Source organism: Chiloscyllium plagiosum, chromosome 15 (assembly GCF_004010195.1).
Source record: "Chiloscyllium plagiosum isolate BGI_BamShark_2017 chromosome 15, ASM401019v2, whole genome shotgun sequence".
In the NCBI taxonomy this organism is placed as follows: Eukaryota; Metazoa; Chordata; class Chondrichthyes; order Orectolobiformes; family Hemiscylliidae; genus Chiloscyllium; species Chiloscyllium plagiosum.
In genome coordinates, this window is record NC_057724.1 from 46590937 (window position 1) to 46605980 (window position 15044).

The following is a 15044-nucleotide window of genomic DNA, read 5'->3' on the forward strand; positions in this document are numbered from 1 at the left end:
TCACAACATTCATTTGTTTCATACCTGAGAGAGGAGGGAAAGAAGTTGATTAGTTTACTTCAATAATACATTCTGTCCTTCTTTGTAGATGGAAAACACAATAAAACAATCTGAAAATGATTTAAATAAGTTGCTTGAATCTACAAGACGTTTGCATGAAGAATACAAGCCTCTTAAAGAACATGTGGATGCTTTAAGAATGACTTTGGGTTTGCAAAGGTTACCAGAGTTATGCGAGGAAGAAGAAAAGCTTTCTCTGGAGTAAGTATCCCTGATCTGAGAGGTGTGCAACTTTTAGGCTTGCATTGTTTCATCCATTTGTCGCAGGTAAAAGAGATTTGCTGAATCTAATTTAAATTGGACATGGACTGACAGCATAAACAGCTTTTTTTTAATTAATGGCCTCACGTTAGATACCAAGAATGGCTAGTTTGCAGATTTGTTGTTAGAAAATGTTTCCTTGTTAGATTAAAAAATTGCCAGTCCACTGATTAATAACCCTTTATTATTCACGCATGTTTTTTTTTGTAATAAAGGGCAGAATAATGAGCAGAATCTTCTCAGACACGGAATGATGTGGGCATTTGCAGGCAGTCTATATTTCTACAGTCCAGGGAGTAGCCCCCGTCAACGCTATGGGTCCACAGCAACCAGTCCTGGGGTCTATGGGGTGTCAGTCAGGAATGGCACAGAGGTCAGTCAGTATCTAGTCAGTCTTCATTTGGGGCTGTCCATTCAAGTCTGTCAATGGAGTGGACCACAGTCAGTCTGGGAGTCTATCCACTAAAAGTCAAGAATGAGTTGTATTGAGGGCCACTGCTGTTCGAGGGAAGGTGAAGAACTCAGTTGTAGGGATTGGAATCAGTGTGCTAGGCTGCAGAAGGGATAACTGTTGTGAAAGTGGAGGAGTGCAATTCAGTATATAAGGAAGTGAGACAATAGAATATGGGAAGGAAAGAGGTAAGTTGGGAGGAGGTCTCTGTTTCATCGGTGGTCAGAACCATCCTGACTTTGTCGGGGGACGGTGCACAACCACATCTGGTATGATGCCTCAGTATGCATGGGGCTTATGGGGTAAAGTACGTTCATGAACAGTGGGATAACCAGGTTGCGTGGAATGTGGAGAACATCAAAACTTGATGGTGAGGGTTACATAGCTGCAAATACGAACATTTTAGCAAGAGATGACCCAGATGAGACACGCTGTGCGAAGTGTGATTTCTGTTTCCTTCCATCGTGATGCAAGTAGCAAGTGCACAATGAAGAAGGAAATGACTGCACACCCAGTGTGTGCGCGATAAGTGTTTCTTTCTGTGAAAGAAGGAACTCTCCTTTTGTGAAATGTGAAGCCCTTCAAAGGGCAGAGGCATCATTCAGTCACCAATACAATGCAGGTGAAAGACAGCTGTGAATATGAAACTCTGTGTGTGAACCTTCGGCATTGACGTACTGTGTAGAGTTCACATCCTGGCTCCAAGTATTCTTGACCATATTATGCAATGTCAATTATCAATGCAATTAATGGCTGTGATAACAAGCAAGATATTGCATCCTGGAAAGATTAATGCTGGTTGCCAAAGTAACAATGACCTTCCAAAATTATATAACCTGCAAAAAGTGCAGGAACTGCTCACCTTACATGTTGGACTACAAAACCTCATCCAACAGCAAGGCTTGCTCTGTAGCTTTGGTCCAGTGTTGAGCAAGATATTTGCTCACGTAAGCTGATGATGAAAAGTGGACATAATTTTACAAATATAATAATGAAGTGTCACTCATGGCACCAAGTGCCCTCTCACTATGTCTCAGTGCAGTATTGGGATCTGCAGTTGAGATGGAGGGAACCTGCCTTATCGTGTAGCCCATTAGCCTTGGAGTTTTGGTCTGACGGTCAGGAGTGTTTACTGCCAGAGGGGTCAGACATGCTGCTGTATTGGGCCTGGAGGCAGCTTGAATTCCTAGATCTGCACCTTCCTTTTTCCATGTGAGGAAGGGGCACCTGGAGAAGGGTCAAGGTCCGCTGATCCCCCGTCACCTTACTGCTGGTGCTGAGCACCACTGGCTGAAATGAAGAAGTGCAGGTCTGTGCCAATAGTCGGCAGACCGTGATTGTGCTGGACCTAGCTCCCCATGACAGCCCACCAACCTGTCCATGGAGGCAGCCATACACTCACATGCTAGAGGCAACTTGGTGCAAACAGCATTGGTGGAGTCCTTCAGCCTTCAAGTCAGTTTACCCAATGCCCAATAAACCTGTCTGCTGCTCCTAAGTCTGCTGGTCTGGTGATGACATGTTCCAAGTGAGTAGGCAGCACAGAAACCATACAGGGTTAATGGGTGGGTGGGGTTTGGTGGGTGAGAGTGAGGGAAGATCATGCATTTGATAGAGAGATTGCTGGACTATGAGCCTTTGGTGGTGGTGGCTGCAGTAACAGCGAAACATGTGTGCTGAAGTAGCCGGACAAAGATGATGGCACCTACCCTCACAGAGCAGAGAAGGTCATTGACCATCCTGCTTTGTTGAATGTGCCTCAGGACCGTGAAGACTGCACTGACCTGCATGGCAATCTTGGATCAGGTTGGCAGGGGCTGATGCCATGATCTCCTCTGCTAGTTCTGAAGGAAGAGGACAGCCCTCCTCAGCATCATCTCATCCACCAGGACCCTGAGGTTTCCTTTGACAAAGCAGGATGCCAATTTCTCTTTGTCCAAAACTGTGAGTCAGTTGACAGAGATTGTGCAGGAGTGCTCCATACAGCCAGCAAATTGGCCTGCTCCACAACTGCATTTTAAATATGGTGCTGTGAACCTAAGGAGGTCCCAGCAGTGGCAAGTACTTCCAGCTGTGGTGAGTGGGAAGATATGCCAAATGGACTGCCATGGGGACTGATACATAGGTAATTAGGTGAGGTTGGAATGATAGCGTGAGAAAAACCTTTCATGAAACTTGCTAAAATTGACACTTAGCCAAATTCAGCAAAATTCTAGCCTAGTTTTGCCCTTAAGTCTTTGTTCTTTTAGCTGGTTCTGGTTGTGAGTTTGGAAAGTACTGTGAATTTTGGCAGTGCACCTTGCAGCTGGTACACGTTGCTACTGTGCATTGGGATGAAAGTATTGAATATCTGAGGATGTGGTGAATAGTGTCAGGTTTCTTGAATGTGGTTGGAGCTGTAGCCATCCAGGCAAATGGGGAATACTCCATCACATGCCAGACTTGTGCTTTGTAGGTGGTGGACTGTCTTGGGAATTCTAAAGGTGAGTTATTCACTGAAGGATTTTCAGTTTCTGACCTGCTATTGTAACCACAGTATTTATTTACATGGCTGGTCCAGTCCAGTTTCTGGTTATTGGTAACCACCAGGAAGGTGACTGTGGGTGATTCAATGTTGAAATTATTTCGGATTGTCAAGGTTATAGGAATATAAATGTACAGAAATGTTTTCTATGTTTAGGACATCATTGCAAGTACTTAAGTAAAGTGCATTGGCAATGAACAAACAGAAGGTAAAAAGCAAGTGTTAATGTGCTGTGCCATAACAGGCGTAGCATTTGGCCACAATCTGCCTCAATTGCTTCTTAACAGCTTGGTATGTTGTCTTGTTAAATATGATGCTAAGCTGTATGGATAAGAAACTCCTACATCACTTTCAAGGTCCAGAATTAGCTAATTGCAAGCGGGATAACACTTGGAATATTCTAACTGACCTCTGAGCACGTGGCATATGGTTCCTGTTTCTGTGTGCTGTTTGTGCTGATAAGTACACACAGAGAATTTGGACAAAGACTGGATCAGGTATAGTTTTAATCCTTCTGAATATGTTCTCAGCATTGACTGTCTAGGCTTCCCATGAGACTTAAAAGGATTCTGGGGAATTCAAGATGGAGGATGGGAAAAATTTCTGGCTGTAACAGCTACTCCTTTTTTTTTGAGGTATTTTAGGTGTTGGAGATGATTTCCTTGAATTTCAGGAGCAGCAATTACTGTTTTATATGCTGTTGCATCGTTTTGGAATTTGGAGAAAAAAAGTCAAAACAGCAGCACTTTTAAAAGACACATGATGAGGTCAGTGCAGGAGAGAAAGAGAGAGAGAGAAAGAAAGAAACCTACATTGCTAACTGACAGAGCAGTGAACTTGTGAAGTTACTGCCTTTGCTGTTGAATCATATATCACTGGACATTGGAGTGCATCTGGGAAAATTAAAAAAACAGTGAAATTCACAACTGATCTTGGAGGAACCTGTTTAGGAGAGGTCACAGCACCGAAACAGATAAATGAATATTTTTAAGTGTGGCCTTACAGTAAATCTACAGAAGTGAGGAGAGTGGGTTCTTTCTTGATTATGTTTTACTGGGCTATGTCTCTTGATTAAACTCAAAATATAAGCCATAAGTATGAATTTAACCTAGAGCAGTTTTTTTTGTAGAGGAATAAGACAGTGCTATTTTCTGGGTCTGTAGATTTAAAGAAGTAAAAATGGCCCTTAGTAGAGTGATATGCTCTTCTTGTCAGATGTGGGAGTTTAGGGAGAGTTTACGGGTTACAGAGAATTATCTCTGCAATAAATGCCGTTGGTTGCGAATCCTATCAAATCGAATTGTTCGGTTGGAGAGGCAGTTAGAGGCAATGAGGAATTTACAAGATGTGATGGATGGCAGTTATAGGAAGGGGGGAAGTCTCAGATGCAGTCATGTAGATAGGTTAACTCCAGGAAAGGTAAGAGAGGTAGGCGGGTAGTGCATGAGTCTTCTATGTCTATCCCCATTTCAAACAAATATGCTATTTTGGAAAATGTAGGGGACGATGGATTTTCCAGGTAATGTAGCATGAGCAGCCAAGTTTATGATATTAGACTTGCTTCAATGCAATGAGAGGTATGTTGGGTTCCAAGCAATCGATTGTGCTCGGGAGCTCTCTAGTCTGAAGTATCGGCAGACGTTTCTGTGACCAGCAGCGAAAAATCAGAATGGTGTGTTGTTTCCCTGGTGCCAGGATCAAGGATGTCTCAGAGAGAGTGCAGAATGTTCCCAAGGGGGAGAGGGACCAGCATGAGGTCATTGTACATATTGGAACCAACAACATAGGAAGGGAAAAGGTTGAGATTCTGAAGAGAGCTCAGAGAGTTAGGCAGGAATTTAAAAGGGAGGTCCTTGAGAGTAGTAATATCTGGATTTCTCCCAGTGCAACGAGCTAGTGAGGGCAGGAATAGGAAGATAGAGCAGATGAATGCATGGCTGACTAGCTGGTGTATGGGGGAAGTATTCACATTTTTGGATCATTGGAAGCTCTTTTTGGGGTAGAAGTGACCTATACAAGAAGGACGGATTGCACCTAAATTCGAAGGGGACTAATATACCGGCAGGGAGATTTGCTAGAGTTGCTCTGGAGGATTTAAACTAGTAAGGTGGGAGTGGGGGTGAGGTGGGACCAAGGGAGATAGTGAGGAAAGAGAACAATCTGAGACTGGTACAGTTGAGAACAAACATGAGTCAAACAGTCAGAGCAGGCAGGGACAAAGCATAGAACAAGGCAGGATAGATAAATTAAACTGCATTTATTTCAATGCAAGAGGCCTAACAGGGAAGGCAGATGAACTCAGGGTATGGTTAGGAACATGGGACTGGGATATCATAGCAATTACAGAAACATGGCTCAGAAATGGACAGGACTGGCAGGTTAATGTTCCAGGATACAAATGCTACAGGAAGGACAGAAAGGGAGACAAGAGAGGAGGGGGAGTGAGGTTTTTGATAAGGGATAGCATTACAACTGTACTGAGGGAGGATTTTCCAGGAAATACCTCCAAGGAAGTTATTTGGGTGGAACTGAGAAATAAGAAAAGGATGAACACCTTATTGGGATTGTATTATAGATCCCCTAATTGTCAGAGGGAAATTGAGAAAGAAATTTGTAAGGAGATCTCAATTATCTGTAAGAATAATAGGGTGGTTATGGTAGGGAATTTTATCTTTCCAAACATAGACTGGGACTGCCATAGTTTTAAGGGTCTAGATGGAGAGGGTATACAAGAAAATTTTCTGAGTCAGTATGTGGATGTACCTACTAGAGAATGTGCAAAACTTGACCGACTTTTGGAAAATAAGGCAGGGCAGGTGACTGAGGTGTCAGTGGAGGAGTACTTTGGGGCCAGCGACCATAATTCTATTGGTTTTAAAATAATGATGGAAAAGGATAGACCAGATCTAAAAGTTGAAGTTCTAAATTGGAGAAAGGCCAATTTTGACAGTATTAGACAGTCCATATTACAGAGGAGGAAGTGTCTTGAAACGCATAAAGGTGGATAAATCCCCAGGACCTGATCAGGTGTACCCTAAAACTCTGTGGGAAGCAAGAGAAGTGATTGCTGGGCCTCTTGCTGAGATATTTGTATCATTGATAGTTACAGGTGAGGTGCAGGAAGACTGAAGGTTGACTAATGTGGTGCCACTGTTTAAGAAAGGAGGTAAGGACAAGCCAGGGAACTATAGACCAGTGAGCCTGACATCGATGGTGGGCAAGTTGTTGGAGGGAATCCTGAGGTACACTTATTTGGAAAGGCAAGGACTGATTCGGGATAGTCAACATGGCTTTGTGTGTGGGAAATCATATCTCACAAACTTAATTGAGTTATTTGAAGAAGTAACAAAGAGGTTTGATGAGGGCAGAGCCATTGATGTGATCTATATGGACTTCAGTAAAGCATTCAACAGGGTTCCCCATGGGAGACTGATTAGCAAGGTTAGATCTCACGGAATACAGAGAGAACTAGCCATTTGGATACAGAACTGGCTCAAAGGTAGAAGACAGAGGGTGGTGGTGGAGGGTTGTTTTTCAGATTGCAGGCCTGTGACCGGTGGAGTGCCACAAGGATCAGTGCTGGGTCCACTACATTTCATCATTTATATAAATGGTTTGGATGTGAGCATATTAGGTATAGTTAGTAAGTTTGCAGATGACACCAAAATTGGAGGTGTAGTGGACAGCGAAGAAGGTTACCTCAGATTACAACAGGATCTTGATCAGATGGGTCAATGGGCTGATAAGTGACAGATGGAGGTTAATTTGGATAAATGTGAGGTGCTGCACTTTGGGAAAGCATATCTCAGCAGCACCTATACACTTGATGGTAAGGTCGTTGGGAGTGTTGCTGAACAAAGAGACCTTGGAGTGCAGGTTCATAGCTCCTTGAAAGTGGAGTCGTAGGTAGATTGGATAATGAAGAAGGCGTTTGGTTTGCTTTCCTTTATTGGTCAGAGTATTGAGTACAGGAGTTGGGAGGTCATGTTGCAGCTATACAGGACATTGGTTAGGCCACTGTTGGAATATTACGTGCAATTCTGGTCTCCTTCCTATCAGAAAGATGTTGTGAAACTTGAAAGGGTTCAGAAAAGGTTTGCAAGGATGTTGTCAGGGTTGGAGGATTTGAGCTATAGGGAGAGGTTGTATAGACACTGGCTGTTTTTCCCTGCAGCGTCAGAGGCTGAGAGGTGACCTTATAGAGGTTTACAAAATCATGAGTGGCATTGATAGGATAAATAGACAAAGTCTTTTCCCTGGGGTCAGGGAGTCCAGAACTAAAGGGCATAGGTTTAGGGTGAGAGGGGAAAGATGTAAAAGAGACCTAAGGGGCAATATTTTTCATGCAGCGGTGGTACATGTATGGAATGAGCTGCCAGTGGAAGTAGTGGAGGCTAGTACAATTGCAACATTTAAAAGGCATCTGGATGGGTATATGAATAGGAAGGGTTTGGAGGGATATGGGCCAGGTGCTGGCAGGTGGGACTAGGTTGGGTTGGGATATCTGGGCGGCATGGACAGGTTGGACCAAAAGGTCGGTTTCTGTGCTGTACATCTCTATGACTCTATGCATGCATACAAAAGTTGTTGTTTGTTGAAAGATCTTTTGATTATAGAATTGGGGGATTGCCAGGTGCCACAGAAGTATATCCCAGCAAGAATTGGTGTTGTTGAGGGTTAGATGAATTTGGTTTTAGACAGATATATACCCGGTACTTTTTAAACATCTAATGTATGGAAGATGAAATGCTAAATAATGTAGGAAAGCCCATCTAGAATTGATAACTGCGAATATTTAAATCTTTCACTCACCTCCAATAATACCCAAGGGTCATTGATGCTGGTCAGTAAGGATTTCAATGTTTTTGCTGTTTAGTTACTTTGAGAAGCAGAAAGCAGAATGGCAGACAGAACCTCAGGAACCACCTATCCCAGAGTCACTTGCAGCAGCCGCTGCTGCTGCCCAGCAACTTCAGGTGGCCAGGAAACAGGATGCTCGGCAAACGGCCACGTTCCGACAGCAACCACCTCCTATGAAGGTAACTGATCGAAGTTTTTTGGACTTTTTAACAAATTGTCTAAAACCATTGTCCAAATGCTGTCTTGCATTGCAGCCATTGTGTCAATTTTTTTTTATGATTTGGAGATGCCGGTGTTGGACTGGGTTTTACAAAGTTAAAAATCAGAAAACACCAGGTTATGATCCAACAGGTTTAATTGGAAACACACTAGCTTTCGGAGCGACGCTCCTTCATCAGGTGATTGTGACAATCACCTGATGAAGGAGCGTCGTTCCGAAAGCTAGTGTGCTTCCAATTAAACCTGTTGGACTATAACCTGGTGTTGTGTGATTTTTAATCTTTTTTTATGTTGTAAAAACCCCAGGCGTTTCAATCCCAGTCCCAATACCCATGTGCATCAAAGGCAATCGAAGTGTAGCAGACCCTGCATCTCCCTGAGCTTGACCTGCAGTAAAACTCGTGCCCAGTGGAAAACCACATTCTAAATGATTATCTGAAAATTTTGAACATTTTGTTAGGTTGAATGGTTCGACTGCCTCTTCCTATTATAATAATTATTAGTATTTGCCAAAAAATGCATTTAAATATCCTATTTACTATAGATTAATAATTTTTGCTTTCTTTATCATGTCAAATGTGAATTAAGTAACATAGCTGGCAGTGCAAATATATCTTAATATATGTTTTGAGCTGGGATTTAGTGTTCTGTGCACAAAGTATTAGAAAGATCAGGAACGATTAACTGTCTGCACACTGAGAGAACTCGTTGGAACCAATCTGGTACTTACATGTTGCGTGTTGAGCTGCTCATCTAATCAGGAGCTTTGCCCCTGAAGAGTTGCCTGACCTGAGGCTGCTGGTTGATGGAGAGCATTGCTGGAGGCCGAGCAATGAAGAGCTGTGTGGTGATCAGGCTTTTGACAGGGAACTCATGGAGTAGGCCTCCTCTATATTGGGGAGACAGGCCGCCTACTTGCCAGCATCTGCAGACCTCACTTTCTACTCATGGAGTAGGGCTTCACAGGGAAAAGTGATTGTGGAAGGGGGAGTTAAGATGGTTAGAAGCAATGTTTGGGAGTTGATTTTCAGCAATTAGCCCACTGTTCCCATCCCTGCTGCTGGTTGACATCAGATTGGGGCATTTAGATGTCCCCATCCATCTAAACCCAGCAGGCAGGCCATCCCTATTTTACATTAGGAAAACAGCAACTTTTATTGCCTGCTAAAAATAATTCAGCTGATTGTGGGCTAAGACCCTTAATTGGTGGCACTTCAGGAACAGACCTTCTCGTCCAGAATTGAATTGCTGAGATGGTAGGAAAAGGTGAGTATCTCTCAGAGGCCAATTCCAGAGAGGAGGAATACGCCCTTGGCATATACCATTCTTATACCACTGAGTGGATTTTTCATGAGCAATTCACCAAAACTTAACATGGCTTTTGAGATGTGGGATTACCTACGTCCTACATGCTGAAGCATAATATCCTTCCTTTTACGTTCAATTCCTCTTGTAACAAAGGATAGCATTCCATTAACCTTGCTAATCACTTGTTGTACCTGCATACAAATATTTTATGACTCCTGCACGAGAACACTCCCTAGATTCCCTCTGGTCCTCAGTGAAATAACTCCACAGAGGCTGGTATCCTGTCACCCAGTCACCCTTTATTTACACGTAGAGAATCTTTGACGCTGATCCAGCTCCCTCAGAGCCAGCTCTCAGAGTGAGCAGGATGTCTGACACTCCTGTTTATATCTGTCAGCCAGGGCTTGCTGTCTGGACCAGATTAACAGCCCCAATCGGGGAACTCATTCTGTGAGATCCACCTGGCTGACCTTGTTACAATTACTATACTCCGAATTCTGCACTCTTTCATAATTTAAATAATATTCTGTTTCCATCCCTTCTTAACTAGATGGGTTATGTTTGCTACTTTCAAGTTTAATGGCAACTTTTCAGAATCTTAACACCAACACATCTACCATCTACTTGATTGGCCACTTTTTTTAACACTCTGATCTATCAAGACCCAGTGAATTATGAACCCACAATTCATTAGTTCAGTCAGTGCCACTTCCCTTGGGATTATAATTTTGCCTTGTTCCTCAGACCCCTTCCACGACATGATTTACAGGTGTAACTGTGATGTGGAGGAAGGATTTATCAATGTTAGAGGATGCAGATATAAAAACAGAAATTGCTGGAGAAACTAGAGAAACCCAGCAAGTCTGTCAGCATCTGTGGAGAGAGAAATACAGTTAATGTTCAGAGTCCGATACAACTCCTCTTCAGAATGTTTCTGTCATCAGTTCGGGAGAAAATGAACCAATAGACTGCCTTTTTGTAGAAACGTGGGCATAGTCACAGCTTTGCCATCATGGTCTTTCAGTTGCCTGATCACTCCATTTAGTGGGACAAAGGATCATTTCCTGCTGCATTTGGGTATCGAATACAGTTTGAAGAAAGCTGGTGAGAATGTGAGCATTTTATAGTATGTCACATCACCTGAAAAAATTCCCAGTTATACAGTTGTGGGCTTGGTTCTTTGATATTTGCATTATGTCTGAGAGAGCATTTAGACCCATGGGACTAGATTAGTTTAGTGTATCTGATTGGCATATACGAGTTGGACTGAAGACTCTGTTTCCATGCTGCACATCTCTATGACTTTATGACCTGACTACATTGACATGTTAGGGATTATGGGTCTGTGGCAAATGATAGCAATTTTGGGGTTAGTTTGAGGTGAATATTGCACCATCTGGTTTGAGGTTTTTTCTTATGTTAGTTACAATGCAGCTATGTGGCCACACTAGTTCTCATATCAATGTTTGTGTTGCTGTGTATATCGGTAATAACTGCTTTCTCTTTGTATCCACAGGCTTGCTTGTCTTGTCATCAACAAATCCATCGGAATGCACCTATCTGCCCTCTTTGTAAAGCAAAAAGCAGGTCTCGTAATCCTAAAAAACCCAAGAGAAAGCAAGATGAATAATAACTCCATTGAATGTGCACAAATCAACTAAGGTTTAAATGTGGCAATGTTACTCAAGCGTAAAATGGTGTTATGTAGTTGTTTTATATTTTTATTTGTTGTAAGCACAAAACTGTACTTTGCTTTTAGAAAAATAAATCCTTTGTGTGCTAATAGCAACTTATCCAAATAATTGTATTTCAGGTAGAATAGAATTTGTCAAATTGTTTAAATATGAATGCTAACCAATATTTAATGAACAGAAGGGAAATTACTAAAAATAGTGTATGGAATACTACTTGGATTGAAATGTTGACATGGATGTATTGAGATTGTAAATGCCCATTGAGCCATACCATGGTTGTATAATGTGCTGAACAGAAAGTCTTTACAAAATTAATCAAACTTAAAAGCTGTGCATTAGTTACCACTTTAGAAGAGAAAGCATTTGTTGCTTGGAGTATAGCCTAGAAATTATACAGTGCCATATTAACAAATTACTGCATAACACTATCGTATGAAACTAAATTGTTGATGATGGCTCAGTGATAGAGCGTATACTTCTAAGCCAGAGTTTGGGAGTCAAACCCCACTCCAGAGATGAGCACATTATCTAGAGTGTTGGTGCTGTTGTCTTTTAAGTTAAGAATTTATGCTAAGGCTCTCTTCAGGTAGATGGAAATAATTTAATGACATTGATGGACAGGCATCTCAACCAATATTTATTCCTGAATCAATATCATGAAAAGTGGTAATTATCTGATTGCTGCCTGTGGAACCTTGTTGTCTGCAAATTGCATTGCATTTCATACATTGCAATGGTGACTACACTTCAAAGATATTTCACTTTCTGTAAAGCACTGTGGGACATCCTGAAGATGTGAAAGGTGCTATATTTGGTGTCTAGATTATTTTAATATTTTACCAAATTGGATACTAGCCAGGAGAAATTCATATAAGTACATTACTTGATTTTTTTATAGTGTTGTGCACAGCATAATTTCAAGGCTGGTTAGAGTAGAAAAAAAAGATTAACTGTTCAAATAGTCCAACTAAGTGTGAGAAATTATTCCAAAGTTTCTATGTGCCTTTTATTAATTTGCAGAGAAACACTGTTTATCCACATTTTAAGGTGTTTGTCCAAATTCCGTTCTACATCCTTACTTGTACATAATATTCTGTGGTGTAAAATAGCCTGGGTTCTTTTTCATGAAATGAAACAAGATGATTCAGTTATAGTTAAATAATCAGGTTGTTGTTCTTAAAGTTGATAGGTGTGCCTTCTCCACATTTCTGTTTTAGAATCTATTTCCACAAGATAGACACAAATAGGAATACATTTGCTAATTCTAGCTGATTTATCCAAAAAAAATCTACATTGCATATTCAAATTTACTAAAATTTTAAGAATATGTACCATGTGGATCTTACTCTAGTTCATAGAACATTCTCAAACCTCCACAAGCAATAAAACATCTGAGATAGCAGCTGACATAACACAGGCTATTTCATTTAGTACTCCAGGGTGAGTAGCAGTAGGATTGGCAGAGCAATCTGCCTTAACAACATTAATCCTAGCCAGAACAGTGGATTTCCATTGGTTCAATTTTAGCATCACGTCTTTCAATCAACACTGACAACACAGCATTATCTTCAGTAGTGAAGAGGTGCAAAATGACCCTTTTAATACCTCATCTATAACCTGGAACTATACATAATTGACCTACACAATTTTCCAAAGGTTCTATGCGATCTTTAATTGTTACTTGACTCCTTATATTACAAAAAAGTCCACTATCACTACTACATCCATCCATTGTTTCATTTCCTAGCTTTTCTTCAGTTAATCTGAAAGCGGATTTTATTCCTGGTTTCTCAGTATTATACACATCCCTATTATCCTAATAGATATTTTGTTCTTATCTAGTAAAATGCTTTCAACATTAGCCATTGATGTAATTTTACAGTGTGCCCTCCTTTTAATCTGAGGGAACCATATGGCTTCCATGTCCTCATCTATAGCTTTAAGATACCTTGATTTTCATGTACTGCAGTAGTCTCTACCTGATAAAGTGAGCCAGCAACCATATCGAGATCTTTCTGCATTTTCACTGATTTTTACCTGTGTTTACATATGATTTTAAGAATGAAATCCATAAGAAACACCATTATGTGCTCACTGAAAATTTTTACATAAAGCATTCTATTCATCCATTTGGTACTTCCATGGACAACTCAAATTTGTCTATCAATTCTTTTGTTTAAAGATCCATGTCTTGTTATCATTTAATCTGTGCTTAAATACTCACTAATTTAATAAGAAATTGTGAATTTTAAGAGTTGTTCTAAAACTGGCATTAGACTAATTTTTAGTTAGATTAAGCATTTTCATCTTTCCCTTCTTGAAGGGAAGTGATACATTGGCTATCGTCCAGTTGTCTGGTACAAATTACTTGCATGGATTCCTTAATCTTAGGCCAAGCTACTGCTATTTCCTCCCCAGTTTCCTTCAGTGGATTGCAAGCCATTCCATCAAGAAGCTTGATTTCATATAGCTCAGTGTACACCAAGCTGTGCAACTGTCAATTGTCAGTACTGTCCCAAAAGAGAGCCCTTCGATCACTCATCCACAGTTTTGTGAAACCAGGTCCCACAGAGTACTGAACCAACCAACATTACAGGCTGTAAGGCTAATCAGCCATTCCCAATGCCCCTACTGCTTTCCTCACAGTGATCTGTATTATATCCAGTGTGCAAATTTATAAATGAATGCCTTGGAATTCCTTTTACTACCATAGTACTTATGGAAGTGGAATGTTTGAAAACAAATATAAAATGCTATCATCTTTTTGTCTAGTCTTAGGGAAGGTCTATAGAATGAGAAAAGAAATAAATAATAACATTTAGGATAAAATGTCTTGTACATGAGTGTTCAGTTTCTGCTTTAAAGAAGTGAGGGGTGATATGGTGTGTTTGATCCTCAAATCTGATAGGACACTCAGGGAGTCTGTTGATGTGAAGGCCTGACTGGACCTTATTACTAAAATCTCAATTGGATCTTAACCTGAAACCAGCCGGGTACCTGGTCAGTAGCTGAAGTGATGATTGTAGGTGGCATTTATAAGACAGATATCCAGGAAGCTTCTGTGACACTGCCACCATTTGCCAATTTACAAAACCAAAGTCATTAACTTGAAGGCATTTTACTAGTTAGTTTTTCTGGGAATCAAAATTATTCTTTGTGGTCATGATTGCAACATGGCTTTATGAGAATTGACAAGGTGGGGTGCCTTGGTCCATCAAATAGAGTGAAGCTCCTGTCAGTGGCAGTGTTATAGAGCAGCATTGGCAGGAAAGCTCATTTAGGCCATTTGTATGAGATTAAGGCGGCATAGGTTAGAGAATGGAAACAAAAACAGAAATTGCTGGAAAAGCTCAGCAGGTCTGGCAGCATCAGAGGAAGGGTCACTGGACCCGAAGCATTAACTCTGGTTTCTCTTCACAGATGCTGCCAAACCTGAGCTTTTCCAGCAACTTCTGTTTTAGTTTCTGATGTACAGCATCCACAGTTCTTTCATTTCATTTCTTGTATTTGATTAAAAACTGGAGACCTCTACGTGCAGATAATATCAAATAAGTATTCCAGATACTAATGTCATAATCTGCCTTCTTTGCATGTTGCAAGTGGTCATGTACAAAGATGGTATTCAACACATTTCCTGTTGGATGTGTTCATAGACCAGTGTTGCAGT

At 41.1% G+C, this 15044-nt stretch overlaps 1 protein-coding gene across 1 annotated transcript in view; it reads left to right on the forward strand.

Moving 5' to 3' along the window:
• Nucleotides 1–14454, forward strand: part of zc4h2 (zinc finger, C4H2 domain containing) — a 40077-nt gene extending 25623 nt beyond the window's left edge. Inside the window, exons 3-5 of the mRNA XM_043704841.1 lie at nucleotides 89–261; nucleotides 8173–8335; nucleotides 11200–14454. Coding sequence (XP_043560776.1) covers nucleotides 89–261; nucleotides 8173–8335; nucleotides 11200–11313 — 450 coding nt within the window. The 3' untranslated portion in view covers nucleotides 11314–14454. The remainder of the gene's footprint in view (nucleotides 1–88; nucleotides 262–8172; nucleotides 8336–11199) is intronic.
• The last annotated feature ends 590 nt before the right edge of the window (nucleotides 14455–15044 follow it).